We start from the raw sequence: 20,651 nt of genomic DNA, 5'->3' as shown, positions 1-20,651 counted from the left end.
TGCTGGAGCAGTAGCTGAGTGCTACATCCTGAACTTTAGGCAGAAAGAGAGAAGGAGCTTAAGGCTGGCATGGGCTTTTGCAACCCCAAAGTTCACCTTTAGTGATATATTTCCTCCAACAAGACCACACTTCCTAGTCCTTCTAATCCCTTCAAATAGTACCAATCCCTTCAAATAGTCACTCAAATTTATCAGCTTATGGGGCCATTCTTTCTCAAACCACAAGTACAGAGTCCTTTTAACTTCTGAGCCATCTCTCCAGCTACCTAAATAGAAACTTTGAAGAATCTTTTTTTTTGGAGGGGGGTGTTTTTGTTTATTTTTTGTTTGTTTTTGTTTTTCAAGACAGTATTTCTCTGTGTAGCCCTGGCTGCCCTAGAACCCACTCTGTGGACCAGGCTGACCTCGAACTCAGAAATCCACCTGCCTCAGCCTTCAAGAATCTTTTAAAAACAAAAAGTCTTTTAGTATATAAACTCCCCCCCCCTCCTTGGTACTTGATAATCTCTTCATTTTGAATGTATAGACTTAGGTTTTCAGAATTTTGGCTTCAATGACTCTTATGTGGTTTTTTTTTAAACAGATTTATTTTTATTTTATTTGTATGGGTGTTTTGCCTTCATGAATGTCTTATACTACATGTTTATAATCCCTGAAGAGTCCAGAAGAGATAGGTATTGGTGTTAGATTCTCTAGAACTAGTCACAGATGGTTGTTAGCCACCATGTAGGTACTGGGAACTGAATCTCACTTCTTTGCAAGACTATTTAGTTCTTTCAACCACTGAGCCCTCTATATGATTTCTATACTATCACCTAATCATAATTTATAGTTAGATGTGTTTAACTATTACTTCTTTCTAGACTCAATGTTTTGTAATACCTACCCAAAAGTTATTTTGAAATGTTGTATATAAGCTGGGTGTGGTGGCTCACGCCTTTAATCCCAGCACTCAGGGAGGCAGAGACAGGTGGATTTCTGAGTTCGAGGCCAGCCTGGTCTACAGAGTTAGTTCCAGGGCAGCCAGGGCTACACAGAGAAACCCTGTCTCGAAAAACCAAAACAAACCAAAACAAAAAAACGACAAACAAACAAAAGATATTGTATATATTTACTTAATTGGTTTGTGTGAATTTAAATATGTACAGTCTAAATATATGATTTCTCAGAGATTTTATTATCATTTTATGACAGTACTAATGTTAATTCTTTTCTCATCTTATTAGGAAAAGTGGGTTGAAGTTGCTTCAATGAAAGTTCCTAGAGCAGGCATGTGTGCTGTGACAGTCAATGGTCTTCTGTATGTCTCTGGAGGCCGGTCTTCTAGCCATGATTTCTTGGCCCCAGGTACTTTGGACTCAGTTGAAGTTTACAACCCTCATTCAGATACATGGACGGAAATTGGTAATATGATCACTAGTCGTTGTGAAGGGGGTGTTGCTGTACTATGACAGAGAAGGCACAAAAGCACAAGGAACATTTGAAAATGTAGGCTCTGACCATTTGCAAATCAAACAAATATTTGTGATATGATCTTCTGATTCTTTTGAGTATTCCATGTATTGAATAGATAGATAAGTAAAGAGTGATTTTTCTAAAAATTTGAATGCGAATGGATATGTAATATATCTTAAAATTAATAAAGTACACTTACAAATTTGCAAAACTTAGCAACAGTACAAATGGTATTTATGCCTTACAGTTATTCAGTTATCAATAGAATCCTAGTTGTAAAAATTGTTTGCTAGAGGGCTGGAGATATGGCTCAGAGGTTAATAACACTGACTGCTATTCTAGAGGTCCTGAGTTCAATCCCTAGCAACCACATGGTGGCTCACAACCATCTGTAATGGGATCTGATGCCCTCTTGTGATGTGTCTGAAGACAGTTACACTGTACTCATATAAATACAATAAATAAATCTTTAAAAAATATTGTTTGCTAGAAACTTCTGGGAAATAGTGCATTTTGGCTATTTCTCCAGTGCAATTCAAGTTGAAATATAGCCTGTATATAGTATAAGCACATGAGACAGCTAAATTTTTTCTATAATTTGTGATTTGATCCAGAACATAGTTTCCACAGTGTCATGTAACCTACAGAGAAAAGCCAGTGAAACTGTTCCTCAATGGCAGGGTTTCCACTACCCCCAATTATTATATTGGCAGCAGAATATTAGGAAGGATAGATAGTAAATATCTAGGTTTTTTGTTTTGTTTTCTGAGATAGGGTCTCTATGTAGCTCTGGATATTCTGGAACTTTCTATGTAGACCAGGCTGGCCTCAAACTCACAAAGATCTGTCTGTCCCTGCCACCCAAATGCTGGGATTAAAGGTCTATGCCACTATGCCCAGCAATATCTAGCTATCTAGATAGGTTTTGCTTTTGATAGTCAAAGGGAATATTTTTTTTTGATTCTGAGAATATAAGGAATTAATAGGTTCTTGGTAAAAGTTCTTTTTAAACAAGCTTTACTTATTTGTATTTATATGGCTGTATGTGTGTGTGTCTATATTTGCACCATGTGTATGCAGGTGCCTGTTCTGGCCATAAGAGGGTGTAGCATCCCCTGGAACTAGAGTTAACAAGTGTTGTAAGCTGCCTGATGGTGCTGGGAACTGAATGTTCAGATCCTTAGAAAGAGCTGTAAGTGCTCTTAGCTTTTGAGCCATCTCTCTAATGCCCCTTAATGAGTTGTTTTTTTAAATGTGTGGGTTAGAGTTTTACCAGCAGTTGTGTCTGGAATCCAGCATTACTGATGGTTGTGAACTGCCATGTGGGTGCTGGGGCCTTCTGGAAGAGCAGCCAGTACTCCTAACTACTGAGCCATCTCTTCAGTCCCTTAGTGACGGTTCTTTATTGAAATGGTATGTAATGAGTGTAAGAGTCTTCCAGGCATTTATTACTTAGAGGTTTCTTCTTTACTTTCTAGGTAGTCACCAAAATGATCTGTTTAGTTTTAGGAAGAGATACTTTTGTCAGATTATCAAGCTTTGTTTAATTTACTTGTACTTGGGTAAGCTTATATAATAGCTTAGTATAATGCTACTGCCTGGAAAAATCTGAACTGTAGTTACAACTTTTGATTGTTTTAGCCCAGGTTAATGGTGAACTCTCAACATTCTTTCTGCTTCAGCCTTTGAGTACATAAGCCACCACATATGGCCCTGTAGGTACAGCTTTGAGCATCCTTATTCTGAAATCTGAAAGTTTTTGAGTGGGAATATCCAATTTAAAAAAAAAAGTTAGCCGGGCGTGGTGGCGCACGCCTTTAATCCCAGCACTCGGGAGGCAGAGGCAGGCGGATTTCTGAGTTCGAGGCCAGCCTGGTCTACAGAGTGAGTTCCAGGACAGCCAGGGCTATACAGAGAAACCCTGTCTCGAAAAACCAAAAAAAAAAAAAAAAAAGTTTTGGATATTGCATCATTTTAGATTTCTGATTTTCAGAATAGGGATATTCAGCTGATGAGTGCTACATAAATATTCTAAAATCAGGTATATTCTCAAATCCAAACACTTCTAGTCCCAAGCATTTCAGATCTTTATCAGGGAATTAACCTGTATATGTGAACATTTTGTATAGACAAAAATTTTAAGGTTTTTTTTTTTTCTTTTTTGGTTTTTCGAGACAGGGTTTCTCTATGTAGTCTTAGCTGTCCTGGAACTCACTCTGTAGACCAGGCTGGCCTCGGACTCAGAAATCTGATTGCCTCTGCCTCCCAAGTGCTGGGATTAAAGGCGTCCGCCACCACTGCCTGTCAAATTTTAAGTTTTAACTACCTTGGATCTAAAACTGCTTCTAAAAAGCTTCCTTTCCTTGATAGTCATTTTAGAAGTTGTTTTTGCTGAATTCTGAAGGCTGTCATCATTGCTTTTATTTCTGCTAGTCAGTTAGAAACAATTTATTGAGGTTTTGCATACTTTATACTTAACTGGCTGAGGTGGAAATGTAATGTCGACATTGGGTATTTGAGTATGTATGATGAGTTCAGAAGTTCCCTGAAAAGTTAACTAAGTGTGTATTATTTCTCAGGTGATAATACATTGTTTTTGAAAGAATGTACTAATTAGGGGCTGAAGAGATAGCTCAGTGGTTATGAGTATTGACTGCTCTTCCAAAGGTTCTGATTTCAATTCCCAGCAACCACATGGTGGCTCACAACCATCTGTAATGGGATCTGATGCCCTCTTCTGGAGTGTCTGAAGACAGCTACAGTGTACTCATATACATAAAATAAACCTTTAAAAAAAAAGAATGTACTAATTAATAAAATTCTAACTATTTTCTTTTCTTTGTATTAACTTAGTTAATTAGCATTACTGGATTACCAAACTGTAATAGTATTACACAGGCTTTTGTTTTTAACTTTAGGAATGTATACATTTAGTTCCATTTTCAGAGAAGTTAATTAAAGTGATCTTTCTCCAAAATGTTTGGAAATGTCTGTATGTTTCTAAATACTATGTCCATTTTATATGTGCTGGCAGATACCTGAAGTCCCATCTATTGGAGGAAGCTGAGGCCAAGAGACAAGAGCTTAAGGCTACGTAAATACTAGAGTTGGCCGCACGCCTTTAATCCCAGCACTAGGGAAGCAGAGGCAGGCGGATTTCTGAATTGGAGGCCAACCTGGTCTACAAAGTGAGTTCCAGGACAGCCAGGGATACACAGAGAGACCCTGTCTTGAAAAACAAACAAACAAACAAAAAACACCCCACTAGAGTTGGGGACGGAGTTATGGCGGGGAAAGAGCTCCGGATACAGCACAGCCTCGGATGTACTAGGCGTGCCTTTAACCCCTGCATTTAATACCTAGCACCTCAATAAACAAAAAAATGTTTTTCTTTTAAAGACCATGGCCAACAAACATACATGAGAAATCAGTTGTTAGCCAGGTGTGTGTCTCACACCTTTAATCTTGATAAGTGACCAGAGGAAGGAAAATCACCATAAACTTGAAGCTGGCCTGCTCTACACAGCAAGATCCAGGCCAGAAGCAGCTATGTTACAGTCCTTTCTCAGAATAACTTAATAAAACTTTTTTTAAAAAAGAGTTTCTTGAGGGGTAGTGGTGTACACCTTTAATTCATGCACTCGGGAGGCTCAGAGGTTGGTGGATTTCTATGAGTTGAAGGCCAACCTGGTCTACAGAGTAAGCTCCAGGACAGACAGAGAAATCTATTTTGAAATAACCAAAAGTAGTGGTGGTGGCAGGGAATTTCACTCTGTAGTCTGGAACTCCCTATGTAGACCAGGGTGATCACAAACTCAGAGATTCACTGGACTTTGCCTCCCAACTGCTGAAATGTATAACATCATGCCTAGCTGTAACAGATTTTTTTTAATTTATAATTTATTTATGAGTGTGCTATCTGCATGTACACTTGTGTATCAGATCCCATTATAGATGGTTGTAAATTACCAGGTGGTTGTTGGGCATTGAACCCATTTCAGGACCTCTGAAAGAATAGCCAGTGCTCTTAACCACTGAACCATCTCTCCAGCCACAATGTAACAAAATTTTAAAGTATATATTTTAATTCACCTGAAAATTAGTACTTTGAAAGTGAAATCGAGCAGTTAGCTTGAAAATGTGACTAGTTTCTCTGGAAGACAACACATTGGAGATTAGGGGAAAACTTGAAATAATTGAATATAAGTAACTCAGAAGCAAAAAAGTACTTTCACATAAAAATAGTTGAATAGAATCTGAAGAACCTCTTAAAAAGTCAAGTTTTCCTCCCATTACCAGCCTATACTATTCTGTATATTTAAAAAATAAAAACAGGGGGCTGGAGAGATGGCTCAGAGGTTAAGAGCACTGACTGTTCTTCCAGAGGACCCGGGTTTGATTCTCAGCAGCCCCATGGTGGCTCACAACAGTCTGTAACTGCAGTCCCAGGGAATCCTGTGCCTTCTCCTGGCTTTCCAAAAAAAAATAAAATAAAATAAAATAAAAACAAAACCAAACAAAACCCCAGTCATTTCACACTGTTACATTACCTGAGAAGCCCTCTAGAAATCCAAGTGAGGCCTGGTGTGCTAATGTACTAGTTTGCTATTGCTTCTGTTAACAGTATGCTACAGAAATTCAAGAAAAGGGCTGACAAGATGGCTTGATGCTTAAATGTGATGGCCAGAGTTCAGATCTCATGAGTTCACTACAATGCTGGTTAGACATCTTCAGGGCAAGCTGCTATCAAGACTCTCCACATGAACCACTTCTGGGCTGGACTGAGACCCCACATCGATGATTAAAAATGGAAGAGTGACAGTGACAGAGAATGATCCCTGACGTTTACCTTGGGCCTCCACATGTGCAAAATACACATATACCCACGCCACACACAAGAAAGTAAGGGGGAAACCAGGTAGTATATTGTCTCCATCCTTCTGGAGGCAGGAAATGTGAAATCCGTGAGATCAGAAGGAAGCTAACTGCCTTGTGAGGGCGATCTGCTGCATGCAGCTGGTCTGCTCTGGTAGGTGGGTGGCCATTATCATACTCTTATGGTATTTATTCCCCATGGTCCCAAATATGCACTTTTACAAAAACACTAATTATATCACATAAAAGCTCATAATCACAATATAACAAATTATACAACAATATAACTATGTAAAGGTCCAATTTTTGAAAGTCACATGACTTACCAGGTGTTAGTAGTTTAAAAGCTTAAAGAGTAGTTAACAGGTAGTAGGTGTGTAAAAAAGCAAACAAGTTGCTGTTTTGATACATTTCTTTCTTCTTTATCTGGAGACTATTTTAGTGTTTGTAGTCAAACCCACATAGAATCGATACTAATTCAGTGTTAACTTTGAACAGACGTGAAGAAATAAGTATATATCTGTATAGCTATTAATTTATGTACTATGCCAACATACCACATAAAACTTGCAAACTTTCCCAAAGTTGATACAGAACTGTAGTTCTTTAAAAATTCAAATGTGTATGTATGTATACACATCTGTCTATATATGGCCAACAATAGCATCAGTAGCAACAGTGGCTTTTCTTGGTTCTACAGTCACCTGAACAAAATATAATGGAGACATCCTATATGTTCCATTAAAAAATTAAAATCCTAGAAAACAGCAAAATTCTATTACTGTTATGATACCTGCCTGTCTTAGGGTTTCTATTCCTACACAAAAATCACGACCAAGAAGCAAATTGGGGAGGGAAGGGTTTATTCGGCTTACACTTCCATACTGCTGTTCATCACCAAAGGAAGTCAGGACTGGAACTCAAGCAGGTCAGGAAGCAGGAGCTGATGCAGAGGCCATGGAGGGATGTTCCTTACTGGCTTGCTTCCCCTGGCTTGCTCAGCCTGCTTTCTTATAGAACCCAAGACTACCAGCCCAGGGATGGCACCACCCACAATGGACCCTCCCACCCTTGATCACTAATTGAGAAAATGCCTTACAGCTGAATCTCATGGAGGCATCTCCTCAACTGAAGCTCCTTTCTCTGTGACAACTCCAGCTTGTGTCAAGTTGACACAGCAAAGCAGCCAGCACACTACCACATTTTCTTATCTTCTCAATCATCATCTGGAATGAAAATACTCTTCCTCTAGTGTGACACTGAAAACATTTGGAAAGCACAGTCACAATGTTGGTAGTTATTCTCATAGTAGGCATTACTAGAAAACGTGTGTGTGTGTGTGTGTGTGTGTGTATAATTTACTCATACAACTTGTAAAGTGGTGTTTGACTGCTTATATCACAGATATAACATTCAAAAAATAATTTCCTTTGATTTACAGTTACACAACATAATCTCTGATCCTCCTGCCTTGACCTCCTAAGTGCTAGGATTGAACACTTGTGTTATCACTCCCAGTCTGTGGGGTACTGGGGAGCAAACTGAGGGCTTTGCATGATAAGCAAGTATTTTATCCACCAAGCCACATTCCCAAGCCCCCAGACTAGGTTTTCAAGTTAAAATCCAAATTGTTGGCCTGTTCGTATATTGCTCAGTAGCTGTGCTTGTATAGAATGTAGGAGGCACTAGGTTCAGTCCATACTATTATGGGAGGAGGGAAAGCAAACCAAGCAATGCTTTTTGCCATTGTTTAATTTATCTGAGACAGAGTCTCTGTGTAGTACTGGCTGTCCTGGAACTTGCTAAGTATATAACGCTGATCTATGTAGTTTACAATGCCTAATCACGTTTTAATATTTGAAAATTTTTATTTTAGTGTATATGAGTATTTTATCTGAATATATGTCTATGTACCACATACTTGTCTTGTGCCCAAGAAGGCCATATCCAAACCCCAAGAACTTGTTAGCACAGTGCAGGTACTGACAATTGAACATGGTTTCTCTAGCAGAGAAGGGGGTGCTCTCAACCACTAAGCCATGTATGTCTCTAGCCCTTTTGCTATTATTTTAAAAGCTTCTATAGGTTAAATGTGGTCAGAAAACACCAATCAAAAGCTTAGACATGTGAACTGCCTTTCTGTGAGTGGCCTTCCTTATTCCACTATTGCCTACCACCTTGAGAGCCACAGGTCATTTCACTTCATAAAACTAAGTTATGTCAGGTAAAATAAGCTTAGACAAACCAGGTGTCATGACACACGCCTTTAATTCTAGCTCGCTGGAGGCAAAGACAGGCAGACGTCTATATGCTCCAGGCTACCATGGCCTACATAGTGAGTTTCGGGAAAGCCAGAGCTACATAGTAAGGCCCTATCTCAAACAAACAAACAAACAAACGAAACAAAGGCTTAGACAGGAAATCCAGAAGTGCTATAAAAACGTGACAGAAACACTTTTATTTTTAAGGTTCTTAGTAGAGCCTTAGATTCCCATGGCTGTGAGGAGACACATAACCAAGGCAACTCTTATAAAGGACAACATTTAATTGGGGCTGGCTTAACAGGTTCAGTCCATTATCATCAAGGCAGGAGCATGGCAGCACCGGCACTGCTGAGAGTCCTACATCTTGTACCAAAGGCAACCAGGAGAAGACTGTCTTCAGGGCAGCTAGGAGGAGGGTCTCAAAGCCTATCCCCACAGTGACACATACTCCAACAAGGCCACACATCTAATAGTGCCACTCTCTGGGCCAAACAGATTCAAACACAGGAGTCTATGGGAGCCAAATCTCTTCAAACCACAAGTAGGATTCTTTTCATGAAATATGACTTCATAATTGCTAGATTCTAATACAGGATTTTTCATCTTTTACTTTTCTCAGTATAATCAAAACACTGAAATGTTTAGGTACATGACTATACAATTCACAGACACACAAAAATGTAAACTAACCTTATATGACATAATAAGGAATTAGGAAAATTTTCAAAATAAGTTACTTAGAAATAATTTTTATAATCCCAACACTCAGGAGGCAAAGGCAGGTGGATATCTGTAACTTTTTTTTTGAGACAGGGTTTCTCTGTGTAACCCTGGCAATCGTGAAACTCTCTTTATAGACCAGGCTGGCCTCAAACTCAAAAGATCCACCTGCCTCTGCCTCCTTTCTTCTAGCTTAAAAGGTGTGTACTACCACCATCTGGCTAAAAGAAATACTCTTTAGAAAACAAAAACAAAAACTAAGTATGAAGAATAAGTTCCTACCAGTCGGGGGTGGGGGTGGGGGGTGGGGAGGAAGGAGCCAAAAGAGGAACATAATTGTGATGCTAAAATGCAGCTTTACAGGTAAGAGATAGAGGCTCAATGCTCAAGACTATGTACTGCTCTAGACCCAAGTTTAGCTCCCAGCCTATACATTGAGTGGCTCAGAACTGTCTGTAAAGCTAGTTCCAGGGGTCTCTGGAGAGATGGCTCAGTGGTTAAGAGCACTGACTGCTCTTCCAGAGGTCCTGAGTTCAATTCCCAGCAACCACATGGTGGCTCACAACCATCTGCAATGGGCATCTGATGCCCTCCTCTGGTGTGTCTGAAGACAGCTACAGTGTACTCATATAAAATAAACAAATATTTCTTCAAAACAAAAAAAAAGCTAGCTTCAGGGGATTCAACAGTCTTCTGGCCTCCACAGACACTGTAAATAATACCAAGAAAGTAGTTTTATATTTCTATTTAATCAAGTCTCTTGGGCCCTTTTTCTGGATAAATATTTTCAAGTATTAAAGTGACTACAAATGAGATAAAAGCCACTAAAGTACTTACAATCCTTAAGGCTTTGAACCAGTTGGGATAATCTGGTAAGAGGAAAAGTTCATTGTGTAATGCTATCCCTAAACCTATTATTAATGTGACTATGGCTTCATTGAGTCTTTCAGAAAATAGGATGGCTGCCCATGAAAACAGAACAGGACTCATACTGCTAGCTAAATTAATGTAGTCTGGTTTGGCTGGACTACTTTCTGGCAGAACAAAGCCCCATCTGATCCCTCCCAAGAAAGCTAGGAAACCTGCTCCATAAGCCATCTGAGTGAAAGCCAGGACGGGGATATAAGACTTTGTTATTACCATGAGGAGTGGGGGAGCAGTAAAGGGGATTAACCCTGCCAGAGTTATATATAAAGCTGGCTTTGGGCTATCGAGTAGGTAAGTGATGATGCTTCGTTTCTTTGGAGGAAGGACTGCCTTCTGCTTTTTAAAGTTGCATGGTGACACATGATAGCATTGTATCTTCCTCATACACACTTGAAATGATGGGGAAAGCCAAGTCCTTGGAGGCAAAGAGGAAAAGTTCTGCAGTAGACATGTCTTGAGAGAAAGTATGTCTATTCTGCTGGCTCCAAGTCTCACTGTAAAAGGGTTCTTCAGCATCTATAAAGGAAACAGAACCAGGAGACAAAGTTTAAAAATAAGAACACATGGTACAGATGTGTACCTTTGCCTACACATATGTAGGCAAAGCACCACATATATAAAGTAATAAGTTGGGGGTGGGGGGGTGGTTCAGTGGTTAGAGCACTGGCTGTTTCTCCAGAGGATCCAGGTTTGATTCCCGCCACATGTGGTGGCTTACAACCAATTTAATTCCAGTTCCAAGGAGATCTTACACCTTCTCCTACCCTCCACACACATCACATACAGGTGGGACACAGACATACATGTAGGCAAAACACCCATACACATTTAAAAGAAAAAAAAAAGCTCTTTAAAAAATATCACTTTGAAATTAAAAGGAGCACTACTTACCAGTCATGGTGAGCCCCGAGAAGCATGCGGGGAATGAGCTCCCGCTGGCCTTTACTCCTTTGTCTTCAGTAAGAATGCTTTTCCTTCAGCTGCCTACATGGCCATTCTTCTTTTCTAACCTCCTATTTATGTTATATAATCCTATTATTTCCATGTGTGTGGGTACCCTCGGTGGAAGCTTCAAGTACTCTAATGATGAAGTAACAGTGGTTGTGAGCCACCCAACATAGGTGCTGGGGCCAAACTAGAGCCCCAGGTTGTGCATTCCACAAAGCTGAGCCATCTCTCCTGGTCCTCTCTATTTTTTTTTTTTTTTTTTTTTTGGTTTTTTCGAGATAGGGTTTCTCTGTGTAGCTTTGGCTGTCCTGGAACTCACTTTGTAGACCAGGCTGGCCTCGAACTCAGAAATCTGCCTGCCTCTGCCTCCCCAGTGCTGGGATTAAAGGCGTGCGCCACCATGCCCAGCTTCCCTCTATTTTTGATATTCCCTATTCTCTTTCCCTGATGTATAGTACTCCATAGCAGTTACTATTTGACATAGTAAATATTTTACTTATTTATAATTTGCCCATTGTTTTCCTTCCTCACTTGAATACATATATCTATGTCTGCCATAGCCAGACAATAATTGACAAATAGCGCTCAACTAACCTTTGAAGATGCTCCAGAAATTTTCTGGATGAAGTGTAGCATTCTGGTTTCTGCTCAGGGTTTTGTCCCGGGAAAATGCAATTCCGATTCATATATTTTTATAGTTGAGGAGGATGGCTGAATTTGAAGCAACACCCTATTCATAAAACAAGATATCACTTAATTGTATACATTTTATACATTTATAAGAAGTCATTGCTGGGCAATGGTGGTGCATGCCTTTAATCCCAGCACTTGGGATTGGGAGGCAGAGGCAGGCGGATCTCTGAGTTTAAGGCCAGCCTGGTCTACAGAGTGAGTTCCAGGACAGCCAGGGTTATACAGAGAAACCCTGTCTCAAAAAAACCCAAAACAACAACAAAAAGTCAAGAAAATCTCTTCGATGAAACATAGTTTATTTTGATTTATTTATGTATTTATTTGCCAAAGTGTCACATATTAAGGAAATAAGTTTTATGCTGTTTTTGTTTTCTGAAGAATAATTTTAGTTTTGGCTGTTTGGTTTAATAAAAAGAGCAATGTGAAACTGAACATTTGGATTTAGCAAACATCTCTACCACTTCCTCAGGCACCAGTACCTCATCTTTAAAACTGACAGTTATACCTTTTGTTCCCAATAATTATATATTCTCTTTATTGTGTACTCGGGGCTTTGGAATTTTTACACTATAAATGAGAGCAGCCACAAATATCGCTTTGTTGTGAATCAAGCAATGTAATTAAATGTTTTCCACATATTCTCCACCTTTTGGAACTCAGTAACCAGTGTAGCACGTGTTTTCTAAATTTGGAGGATTATAATCAGGCTGAAGCCCTGAGACAGAAGCTGATGTGGAGATTAAAAACTAAAAGCCATGGCCAACTCGCTCATTCCACGAAAAAAATGCCCAAATGTTTTCATTTCGCCAACGCAACTACCACAAACTGGGAGCTCCAAGCTGACATTTTAGGGATACGAGCGGAATTTAGACACAAAAGGTCCTTAAGACGCGTGGGGTAACTATACATCTCCTATATACCAATACCAACCCCACCACCACCTCCTTCCCAAAGTGTACTCTTGACAACCCTGAAACGTACTTGCCACCATCACACGGCGCAAAAGTTGAACAAATTCAACCAGAAACACCGAAACAACACTTCCGGCAACTGGAATCACACAGCCCCCACTTCCTGAGTGCAGGAAAATGGGTCCGGATGGGAACTTACGGTAGCAAGTTCCGACTCTTCTCTTTCCGTTTTTGAATGCTTCCCTCCCTCAGTTATTTTACATTATTTTTAATGTGGATGTTCATGCACTTTATGCATGTGCCCACTCAGGCGAGAGGCTTGGATTCCCCACAGTATAGGTGCTGGGAGCTGACCTGAGGTCCTCTGTAAGAGCAGCCAGTGTCTTTAACCACAGAGCTGAGAGCTAGTCTAAAATATTCTAATTGAAGTCGGCTTTCAGATACCTTACAAGTCTCTCTTCCGGGATCTCTAACCAGTTTAACTAACACACACACACACATTCAGTAAGTAGAGTACAATTTCTGAAATAACCCCCAGTAACAGTAGTGGAAGAAGCTAGGAGACTTGGAGTTGGCTGATTTGGTCTACGGAATTATTTTATTTTTTTAAAGACAGGATTGCCTGGAACGCTTAAACTGCAAAACAACGTTGTTGAGTCGACTGGACACATCTTCCTCCGCATTTGCGTCCTTTATTACTACCACTGGGCGAGAAAGAGGTGTTGATTGTGTTTCTACCTTATTCTCTTACTATTACCTAGAAATTACATTGAGGAATACAGAAGACTAGGGCCCAACATTCAAAATTCTATGAATCAAGGTGTGGCGTTACGGGCATTGGGCTTGGAGGTCATCCAGGAAGTAACATTGTTGAATTTATCCTCTGTGTGATTTATCCTAAGTCTCCTCTCCCACCCCCAACCTGCCATCTGTCGACCAAAAGAAACAGCTACCAAGTACTTCGAGCGTTCTTGGATCCTTGTGTAAAAAGCTGAAGACAAAAAGGAGAGTTCATTTACGTAGGGACCCTTTTTGGCTACTTCCTCCATTCTAAGGAGTATAACTTCTTGAAACATTCGTTTTTAGTGAGACGCAGCTGTCCGCCAGTTTTATTACCTTCTCTGGCAAGGTTGTACGGCCCCTTCCTGTCATGCAATAGCCAAGAGAGTGGTTATAGACTCCTTTGGGGGGTTATTAGCAAAGACTGGGCTGGAGCAGATTTCAACCCTCCATTCTGTCGCCTCCGTGACTCCTGCAATGCCCATGAACTACAACTCCCGGCAGGTAGTGCGCCGACACCGCCGCGCATGCCTCTAGTCCGGGGGGCGGGAGTATGTGTGTGTCTATGGCTTGCCTAGGACTGGAGTTTCCACAGCTCGCGCTTGTGAATGGAGGGGCAAAGGTGTACAGGGCTCGGAAAACACGCTCTTCCGCTACTTGTTTGACAATTCTAGTAGTTGGCGAAGCATCTGGCTCACAATCGAGGTGTGAGAAAGTGAAGAAAGAATGGGCAGGGGAAGAACTAGTACAAATATATCCACCCATATTCACGTGCTCCCAGGCCGGAGGACCCGGCTGGGAGCTTTAAAGGGGCGTGCTGAATTCGGCTGGTCCTCGCCCCAAGAGCGGCACAAGGAGAGGCGAAAGGCTTTGCGGAAGGGACAGCCGACCGAACGGCGTCGTGCCAAAGGGCGCCGGGGGCGGGGCGGGAAGTAACCGCTGCGGGAGCAGCCCAACGTTTCCAGAGCGAGCCGCGGGCGCCCGGGCGGGGTCACGGAAGCTGGAGCCCACGCCTGCGCGTGCGCCGGTGCTAGTGGGCGTGAAGGAGGCGGGCCGAAGCGGCAGAGGGAGGGCCCAGCCGGCCGTCGCTCCTCCTCCACCCGCTCTGCCCCCTCCTGGGCCTTGTGGGCCGGGCAGCCATTTTGGGAAGAGCTTTGTTATGGTTGTGGGCTAGTCACCTCTGCTGGTCGGAGAAGCTGAGGACGCGTCCTCAGACGCCGCGAGTCGTCCTTGACCGTAGCCCCGCCGCTGCCGGGTGAGTACGGGTCCTGGATACCGAGCAGAAGGAGACCTGGAGTGGTCCCGGCACGGGCTCTGCCGGCTGCCTAACTGGCCGTCTAGGAAAACTAGTTGGAAGAAGGTCTTGCACAGGTGGTTGGGTGTGGGTCCGCCGGGGTGGACGAGGGACCTGGGAGTCGCCGAGTTGGAACGTCCCCCTCCCCCCACCCCCGCCAACGGGAGGAGTCTTGCACACTAGCGTCGCCGCGGCGGTTCCAGAGCTCTCCGACTTCAACTTCAGTTCCCGGTCGGAAACGCTCACCTGCGGCTCCGGCTCCTCTCCAGGAGTTCCGGCTTGATAGTGGTTGAGTGATTTGGTTTACTTGGGTTTTATTATCATCATCATTATTATTATTATTATTATTTTATCTTTCTTTAAAATAAGAGCCGAAGGCTTCTGTTTTCCAGTTAAGAGAAACTTAACGAGGAAAAAGTCGTGTAAGTCAAATGTGGACTATCTGGGCGAAAGGGAACTTCCACGCCCGGAGTCGCGGTTCTCCGGGGTAGGGAGACCTTTTCCTTCAGATTGTCTTACCGGTTCGGTTAACTACCAAACTCCGTCCCATTGGAGAGGAAGTTTGATTAGTTGAGGTGGCTTAACTAGTCGTTTTTATTCCATGCTAAATCTTCCCAACCCATAAAATTCAAAAGATACTGAATCTAAAATGGCTGTAGCCTGAGGAAGTACCCTGTTTAAATGCTTAAATATAATAACATTTCAGTCGTTTTTCCCCTATGGGACGTTTACTCTTAGGAGTTTTTGACCATTGGCACCTTTGGAGAGGGTAGGTGAAAGCGAAGGTGAGGCTCAGGAAGTTTACTGCAAAAGTTTACATAAGAATGGGTGCGGTTTTTTGTTTTTGTTTTTGGTAGTTGTGAATAGTTCTGAAATTGTGCTGTGGTATCAGTTTTGTCTGCCACTTTTGTACTCTGGGGTTGGCATGTATGATGTGTTGAATAGTTTAACTTTGATAACTCTTACCCGGAAAACCAGAAGTTAGTGGTGGTTCATGGGTTTTGTTTAGTAATAAATCCACTTTTTTTGTAAATCTCATCAAAAACTAAAGAGAGTATTAGACGCCAGTAGACAGAGATATGTAGTTTGTTGGTGGTCGAATGTTTTTTTGTTTTCAAAATGGGTTTGTCGGTGTAGCCCTGCCTATTCTAGAACTCACTCTGTAGTCCTGCTGGGCTTGAACTCAGACCCTGAGTCCTGGGATTAAAGCGCTTTTATCACTTCTGCTCCACTCATGAGGTCTCATGTTTTTTATGGTAGTTTTCACCTCAGAACCCATGAAATTTGGGCATTTACAAAGTAAAGAAACAATTTTGCAAGTGAAAATACATTTAGAAGTGTAATGCTAGGTCCTTCTCTCCCACTTTTTTTTTTTAACTAAAGGCAATCTTTGCTTCAAAACAAAACAAAAAGACCCTGCCAGAAGTGCAAAAAAAAAAAAAAAACAATAGCAAATTTTAATTTTTGCAAAGGTGTGATTGAGTAAAATTTCTGTCTATTCAAAAGATAAAATAGAGTGCAAAATGTGGATCTTTGACGATCCATCCCCAAGATAAACTGCCACCTTTCATAGAGTTTGTTTCAATTACATTTATATATTCATTTAGGCGGGAAAATTTTTGTTCTAGGAATTTTTTTCTTATGTATATGGGTGGTGCCTGCATGTATTCATGTGTAAATGTACATACAGGTCCCATTGAGGTCAGAAGATAATGGATCCCCTGGAACTGGGGTTAAAGAGAGTTGTGAGGTGGCGCCATGTGAGTGTTGGGAGTCAAACCTGGGTGCTCTGGAAGAGCAACAAGTGCTCTTAACTGCTAAACAATCTCTTCAAAAGCCCAGGAAATGTTTATTTACTTATTTATTTTGTTGGTCTTAGAAGAAAATCATTTAAAGTTCTTTTTGAAAATTAGAATTGCTTTCTGTTTTGACATTATTTTACAGTACTAAATTCACCATTTTTACCTTTCTTTTGAGTGTTCTAAAATGGCTTGCATTTATTTGTTAGTCTAACCTTTCAGTTTATTGTGGACAGTGTGCTTTCAGAATTCTTGAAGTTGGAATGGGAAGCCTTTATTTTGAAGTAACAATTCTTTTTTGTTTGTTTGTTTGGTTTTTTTTTTTTTTTTTTTTTGGAGGTTTTTTTTTTTTTTTTTTTTTTTTTGGAGGTTTTTTCTGTGTAGCCCTGGCTGACCTGGAACTCACTCTATAGACCAGGCTGGCCTGGAACTGGGTTCCATCTGCCTTCAAATGCTAGAATTATTTAAAGGAGTATACCACCCTGTCAGGCTTTTTTTTTTTTTTTCTCCAACCATTTCAATAATTTGTACATTTGTGAGTGTATTTGTGTGTGTTTCTGTATATATACATAGAGACACACAGATTTGTTGAGACAGTACTACTATGTAGGACAGTGGTTCTCAACCTTCTAATGCTGAGCCCCTTTTAATATAATTTCCCATGTTGTGCTGAGGAATTTCCACCATAAAATTATTTTGTTTCTACTTCATAACTGTAGTTTTTCTGCTGTTAGGAATTATTATGAAAACATCTGTTATGTGACCCCCCTTAAGCCCACAGGTTAAGAGCCACTGGTGTAGATTCATGTAGATCTAGAACTCACAGAGATCTACCTGCTTCTGTCTGTCCTATGCTGAAATTAAAGGCATTCTCCACTGTACCTGGCTACTTTTTATTTTCAGTGTAGGCAATTAAACCCAGTCTAGTGTATGCTACAAAACATACTGTCACTAAACTATATACCACCAGCCTATAATTTATTTTCTAAAGTATGAATTAATTCTGTTATTAACATGCATGAATATTTTGCCGGTGTGTATGAGCATCACGTTTGTCTGGCACCCTCGGAGGTCTGTGTTGGGCCTTGGATCCCTGGGACTGGAGTTACAGACAATTGTTAGCTTGGGTTCTTGGAATTAAACTCTGGTTCTCTGAAAGAACAATCGGTCTTAACTACTGATCCAGATCTCCAGCCCATACGATTGATTGATGGTTTTTCCAGCTAGCCCTGACTGTCCTCAAACTTTGTAAACTCCTGGCATTGAACTCAGAGATCTACCCGCCTCTGCTTCCCGGATGCTGGGATCAAAGGTGTCTACCACCACTGCCCCATTCATTCTCTCTCTCTCTCTCTCTCTCTCTCTCTCTCTCTCTCTCTCTCTCTCTCTCTCTCTCTCTGTGTGTGTGTGTGTGTGTAAGTACGCTGTTGCTCTCTTCAGACACACCAGAAAAGGGCATTGCATCCCATTAATGTATGGTTGCTGGAAATTGAACTCAAGATTTCTTAAAGAGCAGCCATCTCTCCAGCCCTATAATAGAGGTTTTTAAAAATACTCATTTAAACAGTTCTCAATCTTCTTTCAGAAGACAGCAAATCTTAATCTTATAGTTTAAGACTAATGTGCCAGAAAAGACCGTAAAAATATATCAGTTTTTCTTTTTTCAGTCCTGCTCACAGAAGGCAGACTACGAGACTATAAATATTTATTAATAAATGCCTAGCCATAAGCTTTGGCTCATTTCCTTTCTAGCTTGTAACTTATTTAACCATTTAAACTAGTCTGTGTCTCCCATGTGGTTGGTTACCTCTCTTTCAGTCTCAGCCTTCTTCCCTCATCTCCTCAGCATCTCCGTCAGAGTCTCTCCAAGTTCATCTACCTTCTGGTTATGCTGGTCTCCTCTGTTTTTCCTGTCTTTTATCTCATCATTTCCCAGAATCTTCTCTTCTTGCAACATCCCACCTCCTGTTTCCTGCCTCTGCTTATTGGCCATCAGCTTTTTTATTGACAGGTGATGTTTATAAGAGATGCTCCATTTGTCCAAACTGCTTTTCCCCCCTTCTACGCTGGAGACTAGCTATGTCTACCCTGGAAATCACTGTGTAGACCAGGCTGGCCTCAAATTCAGAGGTTTGCTTGCTGTTGCCTCCTGGGGGCTGGGGTCAAAGCTGTGTGCCCCATGTCTGGCTCAAAGTACTTTATATTTATTACTTTAATTAATAATGGTTGTGAATCCATATTGTGGGGTTGTTTTTTACCTTCCTGGTACTGGGAATTGATTGAACTGAACACCTCATTGCTGTTAAGCCAACCCTCTTACACTTAATTTTATCTTTATTGTTGTTATTTAAGACCATGTCTCACTAAGTTGTCATGGCAGGCCTTGAGCTGTGAACTTCCTGCTTTGCCTCCTTTCAGGTAGCTATGATTGGGTGTGTGTGACACCATGCTTTGCTAAGCAGATGGGTTTTTTCCTTACTTTGTAGTTGTGAAAAATGAAGAAGAGATGCACTTGACTAGTAGACAAACCTAAGTAAGCTGTTTCGGCATTTACTACTGCCTTTAACTGGAGTACTATATGTGTTTTGCTCTTATGTGGTTGGTTGAGGGCTTTTGTTCTGTTGTGTTTTGTTTTGAGACCTGGTTTCACTCTGTAGCCAGGATTGGCTTGGAATTTGCTGTGTAGATATAGTTGCGTCAAACTCAGTAGAGATCTGCCTGCTTCTGTCTCCCTAGTGCTTAAGTTAAAGGCCTGTGCCTCATCGACCTTGGTTGATTTGTTTGTTTAGTTTTTCAGTGATGGAGGTTGAACTGTCTCACCCCACCCCCAGTCCTGGTTGCTTTTAAACATGAAAGTTAAACTGTTGTAACATTAGGGGGCATGAGCCATTTTAAGGCATCCTAACAAAAATTGTCTATAGAAAAGGCAAAATTTAGGGCAGAAAATATAGCTTAGTTGGGTAGAGTTATTTGCTGCCAAGCCTGAGAGGGTCTGAGTTTGATCCCTGAGATCCACATGGAGGTTAGAAGAGACTAACTCCAGTAAATTGTCCTTTGACCTGCACACTCATGCTGTGTGATAAAAAAGAAAAGAAAGGCAAATTTGAGTCAGGGACATGCTGGGGCATAAAGTACTTGCCTCCTATGCATGAGGACTTAACATTTCTTTTTTTTTTTTTTTTTTTTTGGTTTTTCGAGACAGGGTTTCTGTCTGTAGCCCTTGAACTCAGAAATCCACCTGCCTCTGCCTCCCAAGTGCTGGGATTAAAGGGGTGCGCCACCACCACCCAGCAGGACTTAGATTTCTATCTGTAGAAGTCCTGTGCAAGCAGAGTCAGGAGAATGTGGAAACACATGGACCTAACCTGGCATATGCAGCAGCAAATCAGACCCTGTCTCAGACAAGGGAGAAGACATGGACTGACATTGGAGATGCCTCTTACCTCCAACGTGCAGTGAGTGGCACAAGTTCCCCTGCATTCATAGGAACACACACATTACTCACACAGGTCTATCTGTCAGTCTCTCTTTCTTTCTTTCTTTCAAATAGAAAAGGCACATTTGAATTTGTGTTTTGGGAGGATCTTGGTATTCCAGGTAAGATAGTATTTACTTTGTAAGTCATTGTATTGGTGTTGTCTAGAAATTAGCTTGTCTTTGTTTATGCTGGAGATCTAACACTTCAAATGACTTTTAAACCCACCGATTTCTGTTTGCTATTGCACTCTGCCTCAAACAAAACTACCGGAAGTCAAAATACTAAAAAAATAATTTTATAAGAGAAGCTGAACTTCTTCTGTCTATGGGTATAATTTAATTGTAAGGTTCATTCATTACCTAATATGGATTGAATTTTATAGGTGATTTCAAATACACTAAAAGTTATAGAAAGGCAACTATTACTTTATATTCCTCTACCAAAGCAGTCGTCAGCCCATAACTGGTTTGTTTGGCAAACAAATTTTTCAGCAAAACTTGCACTGGA

General features: G+C 41.0%; 3 protein-coding genes across 6 annotated transcripts in view; 2 read left to right on the top strand and 1 right to left on the bottom strand.

Moving 5' to 3' along the window:
- Positions 1-4,422, top strand: part of Ipp (intracisternal A particle-promoted polypeptide) — a 35,114-nt gene extending 30,692 nt beyond the window's left edge. For all 3 annotated transcript variants that reach the window (XM_021160062.3, XM_085839065.1, XM_029476809.2), the window contains exon 9: positions 1,227-4,422. In XM_021160062.3, the coding sequence (XP_021015721.1) occupies positions 1,227-1,451 (225 nt within the window). In that variant the 3' untranslated portion in view covers positions 1,452-4,422. The remainder of the gene's footprint in view (positions 1-1,226) is intronic.
- Positions 4,423-8,760: 4,338 nt separating this feature from the next.
- Tmem69 (transmembrane protein 69) lies at positions 8,761-14,059 on the bottom strand. Of its 2 annotated transcripts, none has more exons than XM_021161138.3 (3): positions 13,910-14,059; positions 11,784-11,919; positions 8,761-10,757 (listed from the first exon to the last, which is right to left on the bottom strand). In XM_021161138.3, exons 2-3 carry the CDS (start codon positions 11,823-11,825, stop codon positions 10,062-10,064), a joined length of 738 nt encoding a protein of 245 aa, XP_021016797.1. In that variant the 5' UTR covers positions 11,826-11,919; positions 13,910-14,059; the 3' UTR covers positions 8,761-10,061. The 2 variants fall into 2 exon arrangements, with proteins under 2 accessions (XP_021016797.1, XP_021016796.1); XM_021161137.3 differs by lacking the exon at positions 13,910-14,059 and adding an exon at positions 12,864-12,976.
- A 543-nt stretch (positions 14,060-14,602) lies between these two features.
- Gpbp1l1 (GC-rich promoter binding protein 1 like 1) overlaps positions 14,603-20,651 on the top strand; it is a 33,523-nt gene continuing 27,474 nt past the window's right edge. The window contains exon 1 of the mRNA XM_021160949.3: positions 14,603-14,828. The gene's annotated coding sequence lies outside the window, so the exon portion shown is untranslated. The remainder of the gene's footprint in view (positions 14,829-20,651) is intronic.

Source organism: Mus caroli, unplaced genomic scaffold (genome assembly GCF_978045245.1).
Source record: "Mus caroli unplaced genomic scaffold, Mus_caroli_1 scaffold_6, whole genome shotgun sequence".
Classification (NCBI taxonomy): Eukaryota; Metazoa; Chordata; class Mammalia; order Rodentia; family Muridae; genus Mus; species Mus caroli.
The sequence above is the reverse complement of the archived record's forward strand: the minus strand, read 5'-3'. Positions and strand labels throughout refer to the sequence as shown.

Bases quoted from the DNA above. Each gene is read 5' to 3' on its own strand.
- Tmem69 (XM_021161138.3), bottom strand. From the start codon at position 11,825: ATGCTACACTTCATCCAGAAAATTTCTGGAGCATCTTCAAAG. The intron at 10,758-11,783 runs GTTAGTTGAGCG...TTTCCTTTATAG, and splicing joins TTTCTGGAGCATCTTCAAAG to ATGCTGAAGAACCCTTTTAC.